This window comes from Mobula hypostoma, chromosome 7 (assembly GCF_963921235.1).
Source record: "Mobula hypostoma chromosome 7, sMobHyp1.1, whole genome shotgun sequence".
NCBI classification, from domain to species: Eukaryota; Metazoa; Chordata; class Chondrichthyes; order Myliobatiformes; family Myliobatidae; genus Mobula; species Mobula hypostoma.
The window spans coordinates 34533745-34553472 of NC_086103.1; the positions used below are offsets into that span (position 1 = coordinate 34533745).

The 19728-nt window shown below is 40.4% G+C and overlaps 1 protein-coding gene and 1 long non-coding RNA gene across 2 annotated transcripts in view; one reads left to right on the forward strand and one right to left on the reverse strand.

Moving 5' to 3' along the window:
- The window catches only part of LOC134349227 (organic cation/carnitine transporter 2-like), an 80102-nt gene that overhangs the window by 48807 nt on the left and 11567 nt on the right, over nt 1-19728 (forward strand). Inside the window, exon 7 of the mRNA XM_063053238.1 lies at nt 11137-11351. Within this exon, the coding sequence (XP_062909308.1) occupies nt 11137-11351 (215 nt within the window). The remainder of the gene's footprint in view (nt 1-11136; nt 11352-19728) is intronic.
- Nucleotides 18487-19728, reverse strand: part of LOC134349228 (uncharacterized) — a 32006-nt gene continuing 30764 nt past the window's right edge. The window contains exon 4 of the long non-coding RNA XR_010018613.1: nt 18487-18506. This is a non-coding gene — a long non-coding RNA (uncharacterized LOC134349228). The remainder of the gene's footprint in view (nt 18507-19728) is intronic.

Sequence of the window (19728 nt, forward strand, 5' to 3'; positions counted from 1 at the left end):
TTAATTTGGTGCCATTTTTAAGGACCCTATTTAATATGTATCAGTCATCCTTTCAGAGAAATCCTAACCACACATTGCATAAAAGTGCTTTTCTTCCTATTGCTTCAAGTTCTTTGGCTTATCACCTTGAGTTATGTACCTTCATTAATTTGTCAATTTCACTTTCAGAATCAGGGTCATAATCATGTTTCATATCACTATCGTTGTGAAATTTGTTGTTTTGCTGTACATTGAAATGAGTAATTATAATTACACTATAAATGACAATAAAATATAGAAGTTAAATTCAATATGTAGTACAAAATGGGAAGAAAAACAGAAAAAAAATTGTTAGTGTGGTAATGCACATGGATTCATTGTACATTCAGAAATCTGATGGTGGAGGGGAAGAAGCTGTTCTTCATGCTCCTGTACCTCCTTGATGGCAGCAATGAGAACAATGTGTGCCTCCTAGTGATGTGTTCCTTATTGATGGAAGCCTCCTTTTGGAGGCATCGGATTTTGTAGATGTCCTCAATGCCAGGGAGTGTCGTGACCGTAGTTGAGCTGAGTTTTCAACCTTTCGCAGCTATTTCTGCTCCTGTGCTGCAGTCCACGGTCCTTCTGTAGAAATTAGCCAGAGCCTTTGTTGACATACAAAGGCTTCTCAAACTCCTAATGAAGTATAGCCACAGTTTTGCCTTCTTTGTAAATGCATCAATATGTTGGGCCCAGGACAGATCTTCGGAGATGTTGACACTCAGGAACTTTCCACTGCTGATCCCTTGATGAGAACTGGTGTGTGTTTCCTCGCCTTCCCCTTCCTGAAGATCACAATCAATGTCTTGGGCTTCCTGATGTTGATGTTGCAACACTACTCAGGCAGCTTATCTATCTCTCTCCTGTATGCCACCTCGTCACCATCTGATATTCTACTAACAATAGTTGTATTACCAGCAAATAGATGGAACTCGAACTGTGCCTAGTCATATAATGTCACTTTTATGATCAGCTAGAATTTCTTCACACCTCACAGAGAGACACATATCTTGGTCATAGCAAGGCACACCAAAAATATTGATCATTGATTTGCCACATTTTGTTGTTTACTTAATTGAAATTGCTATTATCACATTGTGATTTAGTGAGCATTGATTCTCATAATTAATAATGGTAAATAAGACACTATGTGTCTGATGCTCTGGGCAGCATTATTTACCTTCTCTACACCAGTCATAAACTCTACTTTTTGGCTTTCTTCTCTAATTCGTTTTGTTTTGTCACCATTTGGGCAACTTTCTAATTTAAGTTGTTTCAGAGGGCCTTCCACCACAATCCGTTGTTTACTGTCATATGAAGCTAGTGGCAGCAACACGGTGAGATTATTAACTGTCAATAGCCATGATGTGACAACTGAGTGGATAGCCATGGTATGATTAATCCAGCCCAGTGCAAAATTTACATGAGTAGTTCAGCTCGGGATGAGAACAAAATCATCTGGTTAAAAAGCCTCTCCCCCACTTCTGCCCTTGGGACTCCAAATGTTGCATATTAAATGCAGCCCCTGTTAAAGCACATCAGAAAATTATATTACCCAACAACTATACTCCTTAATCACAGTTAGTACAAACAACTCAAAGATTCACTATGTACTTTCAAAGAAGACATTAACACTTTATTTTCCGAACTCTTTTAGTCACACAACTTCTAGCTTACTTCCATAACTTCCAAAACACACTACCTCTATTTAGATATTACTCACTCTTGAAGAACCTGTCTGGGTTTCAATCTTGATGAGTTCTTCTCTGAATCACTAACTTAAGAGTCTTCTTCATTAGTCATTGATTTCTGGAGTTGCTGTAGCCAGTATCTCATGAGGCACTGTTTTATGCATTCTTTCTCATACCTTGCTTAGTTGTTATTTAGTTCTTTATTGACAATTTTACAACTCAAGTCCAGTCCTCATTCACATAAACGTGTATTTCTCTAACTTCTTCAAATTCCTGCTGATGATTTTCCACAATTACCTCAATCATTGGTTCCTTAATTATCAGAGAGTCTGTTTCTGCTTTTACTATTGATCTGGCTGTCCTTTTCACAAGATGTCTCTTTCCTAAACATCCTCATATGTTTGTCTTGATGAAGGGTCTCGGCCCGAAACGTCGACTGTACCTCTTCCTATAGATGCTGCCTGGCCTGCTGCATTCCACCAGCATTTTGTGCATGTTCTTCATATGCCTGTTCTGTTTTATGAACAGTTCACAGTGAGATGTAAAGCTATGTCAGCTATGTTCTCACAGTAATACTGACCATGTGTCAATCATCCAACTGTTGTCCTTGATTCTCAACATCCCTTTCTAGCCAGCAGTGTATCATCCCAAAGCCTGATGGGATATTTGAACTCCATATGATACAATCCCAAGCCTTTTTTAACCCTTTTTCATTTGTGGCTTATATTTCTACTTTGACTTCCAGTCCCCTTCTGTTCTTAATTTAAAATCCTTTCACAAACTCTTCTTATGTCTGAAATGTTAGTCATAGGAATCGGTTTAGGTCTGTTTAATCTCAAGCTTGTTTATAATCCATCTATACCTGATTTCCATACTACCTTCACATTCTGTGAAAGAACATTGCTTGAGCTAAATGTCCAGATTTAGCTTGAGCTAATCTGTTCAGTTTGTTTTGTCTCCAACATTCACCTACATCAAAATCAATGGAGCTTGGGAAGCATAGTACAGCACATTTATGCATTCCTGGTTTACCTCCAGAACAATAACTATTTAATAAGCATCAATAATTCTTACATGTGTATAAGTTATCCTAATATTCCGAAATTCCATTGGACTGTGTGAAAAATGCACTTCCTAATTTTACTCATAAATTGACAATCATTAATTTTAAGATCCTGCAGTGTTATTCTTCATGTTCTCATTGGTTCTCTCACGTTCCTTAAAGCTTCCAGAATCTTGATTAGCTCTTTTGAATCAAGACGGCACAAAATAGGTCTGGTGTGGAAACACCAATTCCTTTGGATGGAATATCTTACAAAGTGTAGTGGTTTTAGTCCAGTATATCACAGGCAAAGGCCTCCCTACCATTGAGCACATCCAAATGAAATGCTGACTTAGGAAAGCAGTAACCATCATCAGAGATCCTCATCGCTGAGGCCATGTTCTTTTCTTGCTGCTGCCATCAGGCTGAAGGTACAAGAGCCTCAAGACTTATACCACTAGGTTCAAGAACAGTTACTACCCCACAACCGTCAGGCTCTTGAACAAAGGGGATAAGTACACTCACTTGCCAATTCATTGAGATGTTCCCATAACCAGTTATCTCACTTTAAGGACTCTTAGTTTTGTTATTTCATGTTCTCATTATTTTTTGCTATTTGCACAATTTGTTGTCTTCTGCACTCTAGTAGATTTTTCATTGATCCTGTTGCAGTTACACTTGCGGAGTATGTCCACAGGAAAGTGAATCTCAGGGTTGTATATAGTGATATATATGGACTTTGATAATAAAAATTACTTTGAAATTTGAACATTGAGAGTAGGTTTAAACAAACTTTCCACATAAGCAAAGGTGCTGGTAAAACTGCACTAGGCCTTCAACATGTACCAGATGCTTATTGCCCAAAAATGAGCACACCTTTCCAACTGAGGCCTGACCTGAGATAATGGACTTTCCTTTTGTACTGAATACCCTTCAAGACAACGGCTAACATTGTATTTTAATTATGCATAGGAGCCATTAATGTGTTGTGCACAAGGGCATTCAAATCCCTCTAGTACTTCATAGTCCTAAGCTTTTATCATGGAGAAAATAGAGGAACGACTGCGCAGGCGCGTGGACGTCAGCGAGTTAGAATGGTGGGAAGAGTATAAAAAGAAGACAGCTTTATACAGCGGGTGAGGAAGGAGTGGGAGACAGAATAGGAAGGCTTTATCTCGACGGGGCAGCGATAACGGGTTGAGGCGAGGTAAGTTACTTGTGAAGAATAGGAAGTATGTCTGTGAGACTGGTATTCTGTATTGGGTGTCAGATGTGGAATGTCCGGGAGACTCCCAGCCTCGCAGACAGCCACATCTGTGCCAGCTGCATCGAGTTGCAGCTCCTCAGGGACAGGGTTAGGGAACTGGAGATGCAGCTCGATGACCATTATCTGGTCAGGGAAAGTGGGGTGGTGATAGAGAGGAGCTATAGGCAATTAGTCACAACGGGAGACAGATAAGTGGGTAACAGTCTGGAGAGAGAAGGGCAAGAGTCAGATACTAGAGAGTACCCCTGTGGCTGTCCCCCTTAACAATAAGTACAAACCCCATTTCCAGAAAAATTGGGATATTTTCCAAAATACAATAAAAACAAAAATCTGTGATAAGTTAATTCACGTGAACCTTTACTTAACTGACAAAAGTATTAAAGAAAAGATTTTCAATAGTTTTACTGACCAACTTAATTGTATTTTGTAAATATACACAAATTTATAATTTGATGGCTGCAACACACTCAACAAAAGTTGGGACAGAGTTAAAATAAGATTGAAAAGTGCACAGAATATTCAAGTAACACTGGTTTGGGAGACTCCACATTAAGTAGGCTAATTGGTAACAGGTGAGGTATCATGACTGGGTATAAAAGTAGTGTCCATCAAAGGCTCAGTCTTTGCAAGCAAGGATGGGTCGTGGCTCACCCCTTTGTGCCAAAATTCGTGAGAGAATTGTTAGTCAGTTCAAAAGGAACGTTTCTCAACGCAAGATCGGGAGTACTTCAGAAAACCATTGTCACTCAACACAGTCCGTCGCTGCATCCAGAAATGCAACTTGAAACTGTATTACGCAAGGAGGAAGCCATACATCAACTCTATGCAGAAACACCGGCGAGTTCTCTGGACCCGAGCTCATCTCAGATGGACTGAAAGACTGTGGAACTGTGTGCTGTGGTCAGATGAGTCCACATTTCAGCTACTTTTCGGAAAAAACAGGTGTCAAGTTGTCTGTACCAAAGATGAAAAAGACCATCCAGATTGTTATCAGCGAAAGGTGCAAAAATCAGCATCTGTGATGATATGGGGGTGCATCAGTTCCCCTTGGCATGGGTGAGTTGCATGTATGTGAAGGTACCATTGACTCTGAGGCATATATTAGGATTTTAGAGAGACATATGTTGCCACCAAGGCGACGTCTCTTCCCGGGACGTCCATGGTTATTTCAGCAGGACAATGCCAGACCACGTTCTGCGTGGGCACAACAGCATGGCTTTGTAGACACAGAGTGCGTGTGCTTGACCGGCCTACTGCCAGTCCAGATCTATCTTCTATTGAAAATGTATGGCGCATCATGAAGAGGAGAATCAGACAACGGAAACCATGGACTGTTGAGCAGCTGAAGTCTTATATCAAGCAAGAATGGACAAAATTTCCAATTGCAAATCTACTACAATCAGTATCCTCAGTTCCAAAACGATTAAAAAGTGTTTTTAAAAGGAAAGGTGATGTAACACAATGGTACATCATGCCTCTGTCCCAACTTTTGTTGAGTGTATTGCAGCCATCAAATTCTAAATTTGTGTATGTTTACAAAACACAATTAAGTTGGTCAGTAAAATTATTGAACATCTTTTCTTCGTACTTTTGTCAGTTAAATAAAGGTTCACGTGAGTTAACATATCACAGATTTTTGTTTTTATTGCATTTTGGAAAATATCCCAACTTTTCTGGAAATGGGGTTTGTACTTCTGTTTGAGTACTGTTGGAGGGACGACCTACCTGGGGAAACAACAGTGGCCATGCCTCTGGCACAGAGTCTGGCCCTGTGGCTCAGAAGGGTAGGGAAAGGAAGAGGATAGCAGCAGTGATAGAGGACTCTATAGTAAGCGGGGGCGGCGGGGGGGTCAGACAGGCAATTCTGTGGACACAGGAAAGAAACACGGATGGTAGTTTGCCTCCCAGGTGCCAGGGTCTGGGATATTTCTGATTGCGTCCTTGATATCCTCAAGTGGTAAGGTGAAGGGACAGAGATCGTGGTACATATTGGTACCAACGACATAGATAGGAAAAGGGAGGAGGTCCTGAAAACAGACAACAGGGAGTTAGGAAGGAAGTTGAGAAGCAGGACCTCAAAGGTAGTAATCTCGGGATTATTGCCTGTGCCACGTGACAGTAATTATAGGAATAGATTTAGGTAGAGGATAAATGTGTGGCTGAGGGATTGTAGCAGGGGGCAAGGATTCAGATTTCTGGATCATTGGGACCTGTACAAAAAGGATAGGTTCCACTTGAATCGAAGGGGGACCAATATCCTGGCAGGAAGGATGGCTAAGGAGTTTAAACTAGAATCACTGGTGGTTGGGAACCGAACTGAAGAGATGAATGAAGAGGTGGTTGGCTCACAAATTGAGAAAGCTTGCAGACAGTGTGAGAGGGAGGATAGGCAGGTGAGAGAAAAGGGATACGCTCAGACTGATGGTTTGAGATGTGTCTATTTTAATGCAAGGAGTTTCATGAACAAAGCGGATGAGCTTAGAGCATGGATCAGTACTTGGAGCTATGATGTTTTGGCTATTACAGAGACTTGGATGGCTCAGGGGCAGGAATAGCTATTTAGAGTGCCAGGCTTTAGATGATTTAGAAAGGACACGGAGGAAGGCAAAAGAGGTTGGGGCGTGGCACTGCTGATCAGAGATAGTGTTACAGCTGCAGAAAAGGAGGAAGTCATGGAGGGATTGTCTACTGAATCTCTGTTAGGAACAGCAAGGAGTCAATAACTCTACTGTGTGTCTTTTATAGACCACCCAATAGTAACAGGGACATTGAGGAGCAGATAAGGAGACAGATTCTGGAAAGATGCAATAATAGCAGGGTTGTCGTGGTGGGAGATTTTAATTTCCTCAATAATGATTTGCATCTCCCGAGAGCAAAGGGTTTAGAAGGGCAGAGTTTGTGAGGTGTGTTCAAGAAGGTTTCCTGACATAATATGTAGATAAGCCTACAAGAAGAGAGGCTGTACTTGATCAGGTATTGGGAAATGAACCTGGTCACGTGTCAGGTCGCTCAGTGGGGGAGCATTTTGCAGATAGTGATCAGAATTCTATCTCCTTTACCATAGCATTAGAGAGGGATAGGAACAGAAAGGTTCGGAAAGCTTTTAATTGGAGTAAGGGGAAATATGAAGCTATCAGACAGGAACTTGGAAACATTATTTGGGAACAGATGTTCTCAGGGAAATGTACGACAGAAATGTGGCAAATGTTCAGGGGATATTTGCATGGCGTTCTACATAGGTATGTTCAAATGAGACAGGGAAAGGATGGTAGGGTACAGGAACCGTGGTATACAAAGGTTGTTGAAAATCTAGTCAAGAAGGAAGAAAATCTTATGAAAGGTTCAAAAAACTAGGTAATGATAGCGATCAATAAAATTATAAAGCTAGCAGGAAGGAGCTTAAGAATGAAATTAGAAGAGCCAGAAGGGGCCATGAGAAGGCCTTGGTGGACGGGGTTAAGGAAACCCCCAAGGCATTCTACAAGTACGTGAAGAGCAAGAGCATGAGAGAATAGGACCAATCAAGTGTGAGAGTGGAAAAGTGTGTATGGAAGTGGAGGAGATAGCCGAGGTACTTAATAAATACTTTGCTTCAGTATTCACTACTGAAAAGGACCTTGGCAATTATAGGGATAACTTACGGCAGACTGAAAAGCTTGAACGTATAGACATTAAGAAAGAGGATGAGCTGGAGCTTTTTGAAAGTTGGATAAATAACCGGGACCGGAAGAGGTGTACCCCAAGCTACTGTGGGAGGTGAGCAAGGAGATTGCTGAGCCTCTGGCAATGATCTTTGCATCAACAATGGGGCAGGAGAGGTTCTAGAGGATTAGAGGTTGCAGATGTTGTTCCCTTATTCAAGAAAGGGAGTAGAGATAGCCCAGGAAATTATAGACCAGTGAGTCTTACTTCAGTGATTGGTAAGTTGATGGAGAAGATCCTGAGAGGCAGGATTTATGAATATTTGGAGAGATATAATATGATTTGGAATATTCAGCATGGCTTTGTCAAAGGCTGGTCATGCCTTACTAGCCTGATTGAATTTTTTGAGAATCTGACTAAACACATTGATGAAGGAAGAGCAGTAGATGTAGTGTATATGGATTTCAGCAAGGCATTTGATAAGGTACCCCATACAACGCTTATTAAGAAAGTAAGGAGGCATGGGGTCCAAGGGGACATTGCTTTGTGGATCTAGAATTGGCTTGCCCACAGAAGGCAAAGAGTGGTTGTAGGTGGGTCATATTCTGTATGGAGGATGGTGACCAGTGGTGTGCCTCAGGGATCTGTTCTAGGACCTCTTCTTTTCGTTTATAAATGACCTGGATGAGGAAGTGGAGGGATCGGTTAGTAAATTTGCTTATGACACAAAGGTTGGGTGTATTGTGGATAGTGTGGAGGGCTGTCAAGGATTACAGCGGGACAATGATAGGATGCAAAACTGGGCTGAGAAGTGGCAGACGGAGTTCAACCCAGATAAGTGTGAGGTGGTTCATTTTGGTAGGTCAAATATATTGGCAGAATATAGTATTAATGATAAAACTCTTGGCAGTGTGGAGGATCAGAGGGATATTGGAGTCCAAATCCACAGGACACTCAAAGCTGCTGTGCAGGTTGACTGTGTGGTTAAGAAGGCATGCAATGCGTTGGCCTTCATCAACCATGGGATTGAGTTTAAGAGCCGAGAGGTAATGTTACAGCTGTATAGAATCCTGCCGCTTGGATTTCTGTGCTCATTTCTGGTCACCTCACAACAGGAAGGATGTGGAAACTATTGAAAGGGTGCAGAGGAGATGTACAAGGATGTTGACTGGATTGGGGAGCATGCCTTATGAGAGGAGATGTCAGGGGTAAATTTTTTATGCAGAGAGTGGTGAGTGCGTGGAATGGGCTGTCAGCGACTATGGTGGAAGCAGATACAATAGGCTCTTTTAAGGGGCTCCTGGATAGGTAGATGGAACTTAGAAAAATAGAGGTCTATGGGTAACCCCAGATAATTTCTAGGGTAAGAACATGTTCGGCACAGCATTGTGGTCCAGAGGGCCTGTATTGTGCTGTAGGTTTTCTGTGTTTCTATGTTCCTAAAATATTCTCTTTTCTTTTTGGTTTTGACAGCCCCATAATTACCCTGAAAGTTATTTTTGTTAAAATCAATTGTACAGAATCTTTCAAGTCCATTTAGGGAATATGCATGCACTTAACTATGCATCATTATATCAATCTACTTCAAAACAATCAAGTACGTTAGGAGATGACCTCCTATTTCAAAATTTCATTAAAGAAAACTATCTTAATCAGCTATGATGTTACAAATCATAGCCCTCTATTCTACTGAGAGACCTAGACAATTAGTGAACTACTTGTGTGCTTTTAAGTGTATAATATATTTACAGGTCACAAAGAACCATAGAGAAACTGATTATTGTGGAATATCTCCATTAAATCTACAACATAATAATGAGCTTCTAGTTACCTGTCAGTTTTGATTTTTCATTCTGTTTGGATCTTGGCTTCCTATAAATTTCCAGTGAAGCTCAGAATGCGACATCAAGTAATATCTTAGGATATAGCGGGAAGCAAAGGAAGAAATTGTTGCAGTTTGAAATGGATAAAGCCTCAGAAGATCAGAGGATGAGTAATCTATGTCTTTATTTAAGAACTGCAAAGACAAGCCAGGGTACTGTGATAATGAGCCTAACATGAATGGTGGGAAAGCTACTAGAGGGGATAATGGGATACAGGATCTATCTATGTTTCAAAATACTTTGTTTCGGTAAGTTATCATGACATTGTGTGTGGTTAATGTTGTCTCACAAAATTGATTATTTGAAGAGATGACTAAGAGGATTGTTGAGGGTCAGAGCAGTAGATGTTCCCTACATGGACTGTAGTGTGGCTTTTAATAAGATCCCACATGATAGTGTAGTTTGGAAAGTGGAATCAAATGGGATTCAGGGTGACATAGCCAATTGGATGCAAAATGGCTATGCAGCAGGAAGCAGATAGTTGTAGTAGAGGAATGTTTTCCAGATTAGAGACCTATGACCGATGGTATGGCACAGGAATTGTTTCTAGGTTCACTATTGTTTGTTATATTTATTAATGATTTGGATGATAATGTATGATCAGTAAGTTTGCAGATAACATTAAATTCGGTTGTTTGGTGTGTAGTGAAAAAGGTTGTCAATGTTGCAGTAGGACCTGTATCAAGTGGGACAGCGAGCAAAGGAACAGAAGATAGAATTTAACCAAGATAAGTGTAAAATGAAGCATTTTGGGAAGTTAAATCCAGGCAGCACATATGCAACAAATAGCTTGACTTTGGGGAGTGCTGTAGATCAGAAAGACTGAGGGGTATAAATACATACCTCCATAACAACAATAGTATGGGTAGATTTAGGATGGAGTTTTGAAACCGTTGACAAGATGGCGGAGAAGGTTTATAGTGTGCCTACCTTCATTACTGAGATATTGAGTACAAGATTTGGAACGTCATGATACAGTTATATAAGATATTTGTAAGGCTGCACTTGGAATATTCTGTGAAGTTCTTGTCACCATGCTATTGAAAGAAAGTGATTAAGCTAGAAAAGGTGCAGAAGAGATTCAAAAGGATTTTTTCAGGACTGGAGAGCTTCAGTATATGGACATGCTGTATCAGTATAGGAAGCTGAGCAGTAGTCTTATTGACATTTATAAACTCACTAGAGGCTTAGATAAGGTAATTGGAAACATTCTTTTTCTAAGGATCTAAATCTGAAGGGCACATGTACAAGGTGAGAGGAGAAAGATTTCAGGGGAATCTGAGGGACAAGATCTTCACACAGAGGATGATGGGTTTTTGAAACCTGCTACCAGAAGAAGTGGTGGGGTGTGTACAATTACATTGTTTAAAGACATTTTGAGAGGTCCATGGATAGGAAATGTATGGGCCCGATTTGATCAGATGGTACTAGCTCAGGAGGGCACCTTGACTGGTATGCATAAGTGGGGCCAATGAGCCTCTTTCCATGTATGTAACACTATGACTGTATCTGTGACTCTAATATGATAATGATGGCCTGATGACAGAAGTTACTTGAAGATCCCTTACAATTAGTTTTATCATTTTGTTGCAGGATGATCTTAACAGTTGGATACTTTGGCCTGTCCTTGAGCACTCCCAATCTTCATGGTGATAACTATTTGAACTGCTTCTTCTCTGCTGCCATTGAGGTTCCTGCCTACACAGCAGCCTGGTTTTTCCTTCAGAAGTTTTCACGCAGGTGCACCCTTTCAAGCACAGCTCTTTTTGGTGGAGCTGTTCTTATACTCACCCAGTTTATGCCTTCAGGTACAATATTTTCAGAGTGATACTAAAATAATGGTAATCATTTTATTATTGGTTTACTGAACTAGATAGTTTTTTCTCAATCTGAATAGGTTTTAATATTCAACTTATTATTTCCATAAGTATCATAATCTCAGTCATATTTGTTATATTATGACTATGAGGTGCTGCGATGAGAACACTGAGGGGAAAATGGTGGGCTGAAACATTTCCAGGAACTGATTGTGAGAGCATTAATGCCTTCACTATGATTTTCCAAAGTTCTTTTAATTCTTGAAATCTTTCCTATTGGTTAAGAAAATGGTACTTGCTAGAGAGATCCTATATCTCAGAATTGCTTCCAGTAACTTTTCCACCATTCATTGTCACAGTTCCCTAAAGCACCTGAGAAGTGAGAGAAGGAAGTGGGTGGTGAATTTTAAATGAAGTACCCTGTCATCTCAAAGGGCTTATTTCTTTATATTTTCCTAAGATGTAAAAGCAACATTAAAATGCCTGTACTTCTGTAAGGGGTCATTTCCTCAGTGGTCATATTCCAAGAAAATTAATCCATTGTGTAAACACTGTGAACAAAATCACCAAAATCTGTTCTTTAAATCTTTGAATATAATTTTTAACTACTGATATGTTCAATTTCTATTCATATCTGAAGCTTAATCAAGGTTTTCTGCAAGAAATCGGAGTCTTAATTGGCACTTCCTATGTGATGCAATTATTTGCAAATACTGTGTTCAAACAGCATGGAAATGCTAATTGTTTCTTAAAATCTGTTCACTCTACAGATCTTTTCTGAAGACTTACCTTTTAAAATGTAAGCAATTTTTCAGACTTGTGTTTGAAAAAAGATACTGTCATCTATAGTAAGTTGCAAGATTAATAGAATTCTGTATTGAGCATTTTATTAACAGTCACTCTTTGATTAGTTGAAACAGAGAACAATTAGCCATGGATGGCAGTGGATGCAAAGTCAATGAGTATATTTAAAGAGGACATTGATAGGTTCTTGATTAAACAGGGTGTCAAAGATTACTGAGAGAAGACAGAAGACTGGGGTTGAGAGGGATAGTAAATCAGCCATGATGGAATGGTGGAGCAAACTCAATGGGCTGAATGGCTTAATTCTGAACCTATGTCTTATGGTCTTGTGGACAAATAAGGAAGGGATTAGAAATGATTGCAAGCAAACCCTGATTTTTTAAAAAGGAACCTTAAAGGGACATGGTTAAACAAAACTTATGCTTGCACTAGAAGATTAGAAATGGCAGAGCTTCACAATTGTGATTTCTATAAGAATATTTTTTTTTAAAACAGAAATGTCCCTTATTTGTTATGGCCTGAGAAATTAATTATACATTCCTCTGAATTTAATCTACACTTTTGATGTGTGTCACTAACTGAATTAGTGTTTTAGCAACTGATCCAGATCAATTGTAAACAAAATCATTCATTTTAATTTATACACTTTGACACAAAGTAGTTTTTAATAAATTAGAGCAGCATTTCAAAAGCTCAGTTGATTGATGACAGGATACTGTCCTTCAACAGTGTCATAGAATGGAGGTTTCAAGGCCCACTTTCTCTCTTCATTTATATTTTTTTAGATTATGAGAACACTCAGTCCTCTTTTTATTGTCATTTAGAAATACATACATGCATTAAGATATGATACAATATTTCTCCGGAATGGTATCACAGAAAACAGGACAAACCAAAGACTAACACTGACAGAACCACATAATTATAACATATAGTTACAGCAGTGCAAAGCAATACCATCATTTGATGAAGAACAAACCATGGGCACGGTAAATAAAGTCTCAAAAGTCCCCGAGTTGATCGACTCCCGAGTCCCCGATACCAGGCAGCAAAAGGGGAAAACTCCCTGCCATAAAACTCCGGGCACCGTCAAATTGCCTATGCCTTGGAAGCAGCCGACCACAGCCGACACTGAGTCTATCCACCCAAAAACTTCGAGCTTCCGACCGGCCTCTCCGATACATCTCCCGAGCGCCATCCTCTGCCGAGCGCCTTCGACCTCGCCCCGGCCGCTGAAACACACAAAGCCGAGGAATCAGGGGCATTCTGCTCCGGAGATTCCAGTTACCACACAGTATCAGCAGCAGCGAAGCGGGCATTTCAGAAGTTTTCCAGATGTTCTTCAACAGTGTCATAGAATGGAGGTTTCAAGGCCCACTTTTTCTCTTCATTTTTCACTGTTTTCAGAAGTCACAAGACAAAATAAAACATGTCAGTCTTTTCAGTAAAAAAAACTTTAATCTTTAATTCAAAATGTTCCCCCATGATCAATTGTACAAAGTTAAATGTCTAAAACATTACATTTCCAATCTCCCTTGCAATTTAGATACTTTGATCTCTTATAATGGTATAGAAACCTAGAAGGTAATAAATGCCAGGCTCTTCAGCAACCTGCAATTCTTAAAATATTAATTAAAAATCTACTGATGACTACTACTAAGAACAGTTGAACTTAGCTGAAACTGCATTTTCTGAGGTAAATTATTAATCTGATTAGGAAGATGGCTAATTTACAACAAGGAGTAAGTTAAATGGACAATTAAATATCCTAAATGATTAATTGTGATCCATTACCCAGGGATCAGTGATAGGGATATGGCTATTCTGGTATCCATTAACAATTTAGTTTTGCATCAGAACAGAATGCATCCATGTTTCCTGATGAGATACCACAGCTAGTGTGGTTTAAGACAAAATAATTTACAGATTACATGAATGAGTTAAAATGTAACAAATATTTATCCGGACTTAGCTTTGCTGAGTCTGCTCCGGATGTTGTTTTTGGTCCCACAGTCCTGCCGAATGACGCTGCCCAGGTAGGTGAAGCTGCCGGTGCTGGAGAAATCGACGCCATATGCCTTGACCGCAGGAGGAGCCTCTACATTGAGGGTCATGGTCTCAGTCTTTATCTGGCTGGCTCTGTGTCCAACCTATCCACCAAGGGTACATAGGTGCTGAGTTTTCTCTTTCTGGCGTGTGTGTGATAAGGTCTTCCACAAAGTTAAGGTCTTCTAAAGCATCTCTGTTTATCTTTGACTTCTCCATTGACTTTTCTAACTTCCATTAATGCCCCACATCCCCCTTGTATCCCATCTGTTATTTATTTATTTTATATATATATATATTCTTTCTCTCTCCTTTTTCTCCCTCTGTTCCTCTCACTATAACTCCTTGCCCATCCCTCTGGGCTCCCCCCCCCCGCACTTTCTTTCTCCCCAGGCCTCCTGTCCCATGATCCTCTCATATCCCTTTTGCCAATCACCTGTCCAGCTCTTGGCTCCATCCCTCCCCCTCCTGTCTTCTCCTATCATTTTGGACCTCCCCCTCCCCCTCCCCCTTTCAAATCTCTTACTAGCTTTTCTTTCAGTTAGTCCTGACGAAGGGTCTTGGCCCGAAACGTCGACTGTACTTCTTCCTATAGATGCTGCCTGGCCTGCTGCGTTCACCAGCAACTTTTACATGTGTTGCTTGAAATTCCAGCATCTGCAGATTTCCTCGTGTCTGCTTATCTTTCATTGTTTGCCTCATAACCCAGTCAATCTTCAGCATCAGTATCACCAACATCACACAGCCTTGCCTGACTCCTGTCTTGCTTTCAAAGCTCATTTGCAGTCCCCTACTGTGCAGGTGAAATTAGCACAGAAACTCTGGATAAGATGGACAGCTTTAGAAGGGATCTTGTACGATCTGAGGATATGCCAGAGACTCTCCCTGTGGATGCTATGAAAAGCCTTTTCAAAGTCCATGAAATTCACCTACAGTTGTCTCTGCCATTCTGTGATGCTACGCAGTATGAAGATCTGGTTGACATTGGCTCTGTTTCTCCTGAAGCCAGTTGCTCTTTCCCCTTGCACACTTTGAAGACATCTGTAATCCACTGGACAATGACTCTTGCTGGGCATTGACAAAAGTGTGATGCCACACCAGTGTTGCAATCACTTAGTGCTCCTTTCTTGGGGATCCTAACAATAACTCCCTTTGTTCAGCATACAACCTGTCACATCCTGGAGTTTTGCTGTTTTTTGATGGTTTAATCACAGCAACGATCTCTTCTTTCTTGTATGGACCTGTCGAAGTCTTCTGCTGCCTCTTGTATGTCAGGTTCTTCATTTGATGGTGGTTTATTCAGTAATTCTCTGAACTACTCTGTCCATTGTTCTTCTTGGTTTTTCTCAGATGTCAAAAGGAGACCATTCTTACCTCTCACAGGACCACTAGATCTGCCCTGGAACTTCCCTCATACCAATTTTGAAACCTTGTATATATTTCCCTGATCACCTCCATTGGCTGCTGCTTCAGCCTCCTCTACAAGGTCTTCCATGTAAACTCTCTTAGTCCTTCTTCCAAATCTCTTCACTTTCTTGTTAGCTTAAGCGAATGCTAATTGAAGTTACACCTTAATTTGTGTTAACTTTGCATGAAACACTTTCTTCTTAATTTTCCATCTTTATTCTAAGGCTGACCATGTTTCCTTCTGTACCCATTTCTTCTTTTCAGCTCTGTATCCTAGACACACCTTACTACTCACCTTGAAGACTAAGGCAATCCATTTCCACATTTTGTCAATCTTGTCTACTGACACATCCTCGGCAAGGTCTTGCAAAGCCTGGAAATCTGGTCTTAAGCTGAATGGTGAAGGGAGATCCCTCACTGGTATCCTTGAGCTTTCAACATCAAAACATCTTTGTACATGTGGTCCCAGTGCTTCTCAACTTGAGTTTCATCACTGCGACAACAATGTGGTGATCACTTCCAGGATTGTCTTCACATACCATTGGTCATTAAATGGTCAAGCTGGTTCTTCTCACATCCATTGATGTGATCACCATGTAGGTTGTGAATTTCATGGTGTGGAACGTGGATCCCTCCTATGACCAGATTGTTCATGGCAGAGGATTCTGCCATTCTTTCATCCTTGTTCCACATCCATGCATGCCCATGACCCTAGTGAAATGTGAGTTGTTATTTCCCACTTTGGCATTTAGATTTCCCATGAGTATGATTAAGTCATGGCATAGTGTTAACTCTATCTCCAATTGCAGTTGTTCATAGAAGACACCATTTTCTTGAATGTCATTGTTGTTAGTTGGAGCATAGCACTGGATCACTTGCTTCCCTCTCAGCCTGACTCTCATCAGCCTACTACTGATTGGTTTCCACTCCAGCAAGCACTTCTCGAAGACTTTCTTCAAAATGACAACTACATCATTATTTTCCTGACCATTTTCCCTTCCTGAGTATAAAACTGTTTCACTGGTTGCTGCCTTTAGTCTGCCAGACCCTGTCCATCTGCTTTCACTGACACCCAGTATATGCAGGTTGTAACAACGTATTTCTACAGTTATTTGTACTAGCTTGCCAATGTTATACATAGGTTATACATCACAAAAACCAAGCTTGGTCTTGGTCTTGGTGGTGTTCAGGGCATCTGTCATCTTGCCAATAGCTTCTTTTCAGTTTTCACTACTGTCAGTCATGCAAATCCCAGGTGGAGACTCCGGAATACCTTTGCACACAGATATAGGATTCTTCATTGCTGTTGCTGTAACATTTTTTTGTCTGGTCAGTGTTGCTGGCCCTGAACAGAACCTCCAAATCTGGAGAACCAGTGGACTACTCTCATTCTGGTCTCCACCCTTTGACCTGTTTACCAAGTGTGATCCTAGCAAGATTTAAAGCACAAAGCCCTGACTCCTGCCAACATAGCTCTCTGGATCATTGAGGCATACAAGCCTCCAAACCCTATGGCATGGTTGCTGTCCTCTTGGAGGTACAGATGAAGCTTACTTTAATTAATACCACAGAACGAACACCCACGGGATATGGTTACCTTATGTTGTGTGTTATTAAACGGGAACAATGAATATCAATCGAGACAGGTTATATAAAAGCAAACAAACATTTATTGAACACGGATAAATGATAAAAAAAACAAATGAAAACTTTAACCGGAAGTTAACCGTTATGCAGCCGTTTAACAAATCGTCACTCCACACTGGTTCTTAAAGCGTTAAATGCGAAAATAGTTCTTTAAGCGATAAAGTCAGATAAAGTTCTTAAAATGGTAAATTTGAAAGTCCAACAAATTTATACGTTCAATTGGGAGAGACGTCTCTGGAGAAGGATTTCTTCATAGACACGAGTCTTCTGCCAGTTCTGTCCAAGGATTCACGATGCAGTAAATAAACAGTTTAAAACAACTGACCTTAGTTTCTAGAGAGCAAACCTTTGCATGAACTCTTTTTTACTCTTTTGGCAAGAGTTATCTTAATGCAGGTCGCTACTCCTTCAACGAAGACTCAATAAAGTCGATCCTTTATTAAACTGCCGACCGATGCCGACTCCTCTCAATCCTTCGGTCCTGTACTTCGATAAAGTCTTCACTCTCCCTTCTACTGCTGGAATTGAGTAAATCAGCACATCTAGCCAAAAATTTCCAGTTCAATAATATTGTATCTTGAAACATAACACGCAACCGTTTCAAAAATGAAACTGCATCACAAAAACAAAAGCACAACAGAAACAGAGACACAGCACGTTCTACCTGGAAATCTACAAACTAAAAAACTAACTGTGTCATCTGGGTCTTCCCTTTATATACCCATGGTGCACATGTCATCACGTGACCTGACATCGGTGGGAAGATTACATCAGGTGACCATCACATCATTCTTACAAAAAAAAACACACAGATCTCCTTGAGGCATGTAACATGTGAACTAAATCTATCCAACACTTTACTTCTTCCAATTGTCCCAAATCAACTTCATCACCCAATGTTGTTGGCACATACCTGTGAGTCAATTCAGCATTGCCTGCAACATAAGAACAAGGTACGCATTGTGGCCACTTTATTAGTTACACTTATCAGGACTGCCTAATCAGTCAATCATGTGGCAGCAACTCAATGGATAAAAAACAAGCAGACATGGTCAAGAGGTTCAGTTGTTGTTCAGAACAAACATCTGAATGAGTAAGAAGTGTGATCTAAGTGATTGACCACGGAGTAGTTGATGGTGATAGGCAGGGTGGTTTGAAGCTGATGATCTCCTGGGATTTTCATCCATAACAGTCTCTAGAGTTTACTTGTGTGAAAAACAAAAAAATCCATGAATAGCAGTTCTGTGGATGAAAATGCCTTGTTAATGAGAGAGCTCTGAGGGGATTGTCCATATTAGTTCAAGCTGACAGGAAGGTGACAATAACTAAAAAAAAAAACATGCATCACAACAGTAGTGTGCAGAAGAGCATCTCTGAGTGCAGAACACATTGAACCTTGAAGTGGATGGGCTATCACAGGAGAAGACCATGAAGATACACTCAGTGTCCACTTAATATTAGGTAAAAGAGAGTTATTTCTACCTGTCAAATCAGTGTAACACTAACATTAGAGATCTCCTTTTATGAATAGATGTTTTGATTGTACATCTGTCCATTGGAGAAACATATTACAAATAATGGAAGAATGTTTTTTTTTTCTGGCCATTAATTTGAATGAATGAGGAACACACCATTACATCCTGATTTGTGGCACATGACCACAATTCTGTTAGCTTTAAAATTGTTATGGAAAAAGACAGAACAGGTCCATAAGTTAAAAGTGCTGAAATGGAGCAGCGTCAACTTAGAGGGCACTCGACAGGATTTCACTGAAGTCGACTGGATGATTTTATTTAAAAACAAAGCAACAGTTAGCAAGTGAGAGGTTCTTATCAAGAGACCAGGGACAACATGTTCCTGTCAGGGTGAAATGTGGACATACCAAGAACAGATGATGAGAGATATTGAAGCTCTGGTAAGGAAAAAGAAGGAAGCGTAAATTGTATTTACTTTAATGATATTAACTTTCATCTTCAGTGTGAGGTGATGCACATTGGACAGTCAAACTAGGCTAGTGTTTATAGAGTGAATGGTAGTTTCTGATGAGTGCTGTGGAACAGAGCAACCTGTGAGGAGTACAAATCCACAGTTTGTGTGAGTAAACAGTGTGGTGAAGAAGGCATTTAGCATGCTGACCTTCATCAATCAGGGTAATGAGCTCAGGAGTGGGACATTATGTTGCAGTTATAAAGCAATTTGTGGTGTGGCCCCAGTTGGAGAATTGTGTGCAATACTGGTCATCCTATTATAGGAAAAAAATTCAAACTGGAGAGAGATCACTGGAGAAGTGATTTACAGGGATGCTGCCTAGATTATAAGGATACAACCTGGGTTACAAGGAGAGGCTGGCTACACTAGATCTTTATTCTTTTGACAGCAGGAGAATGAGCAGTGTCCTCATAAAAGTTTATAAAATCGTGAGGGGTGTGGATAAGGTGGATGGTCAGTCTTTTCCCCAGGGCTG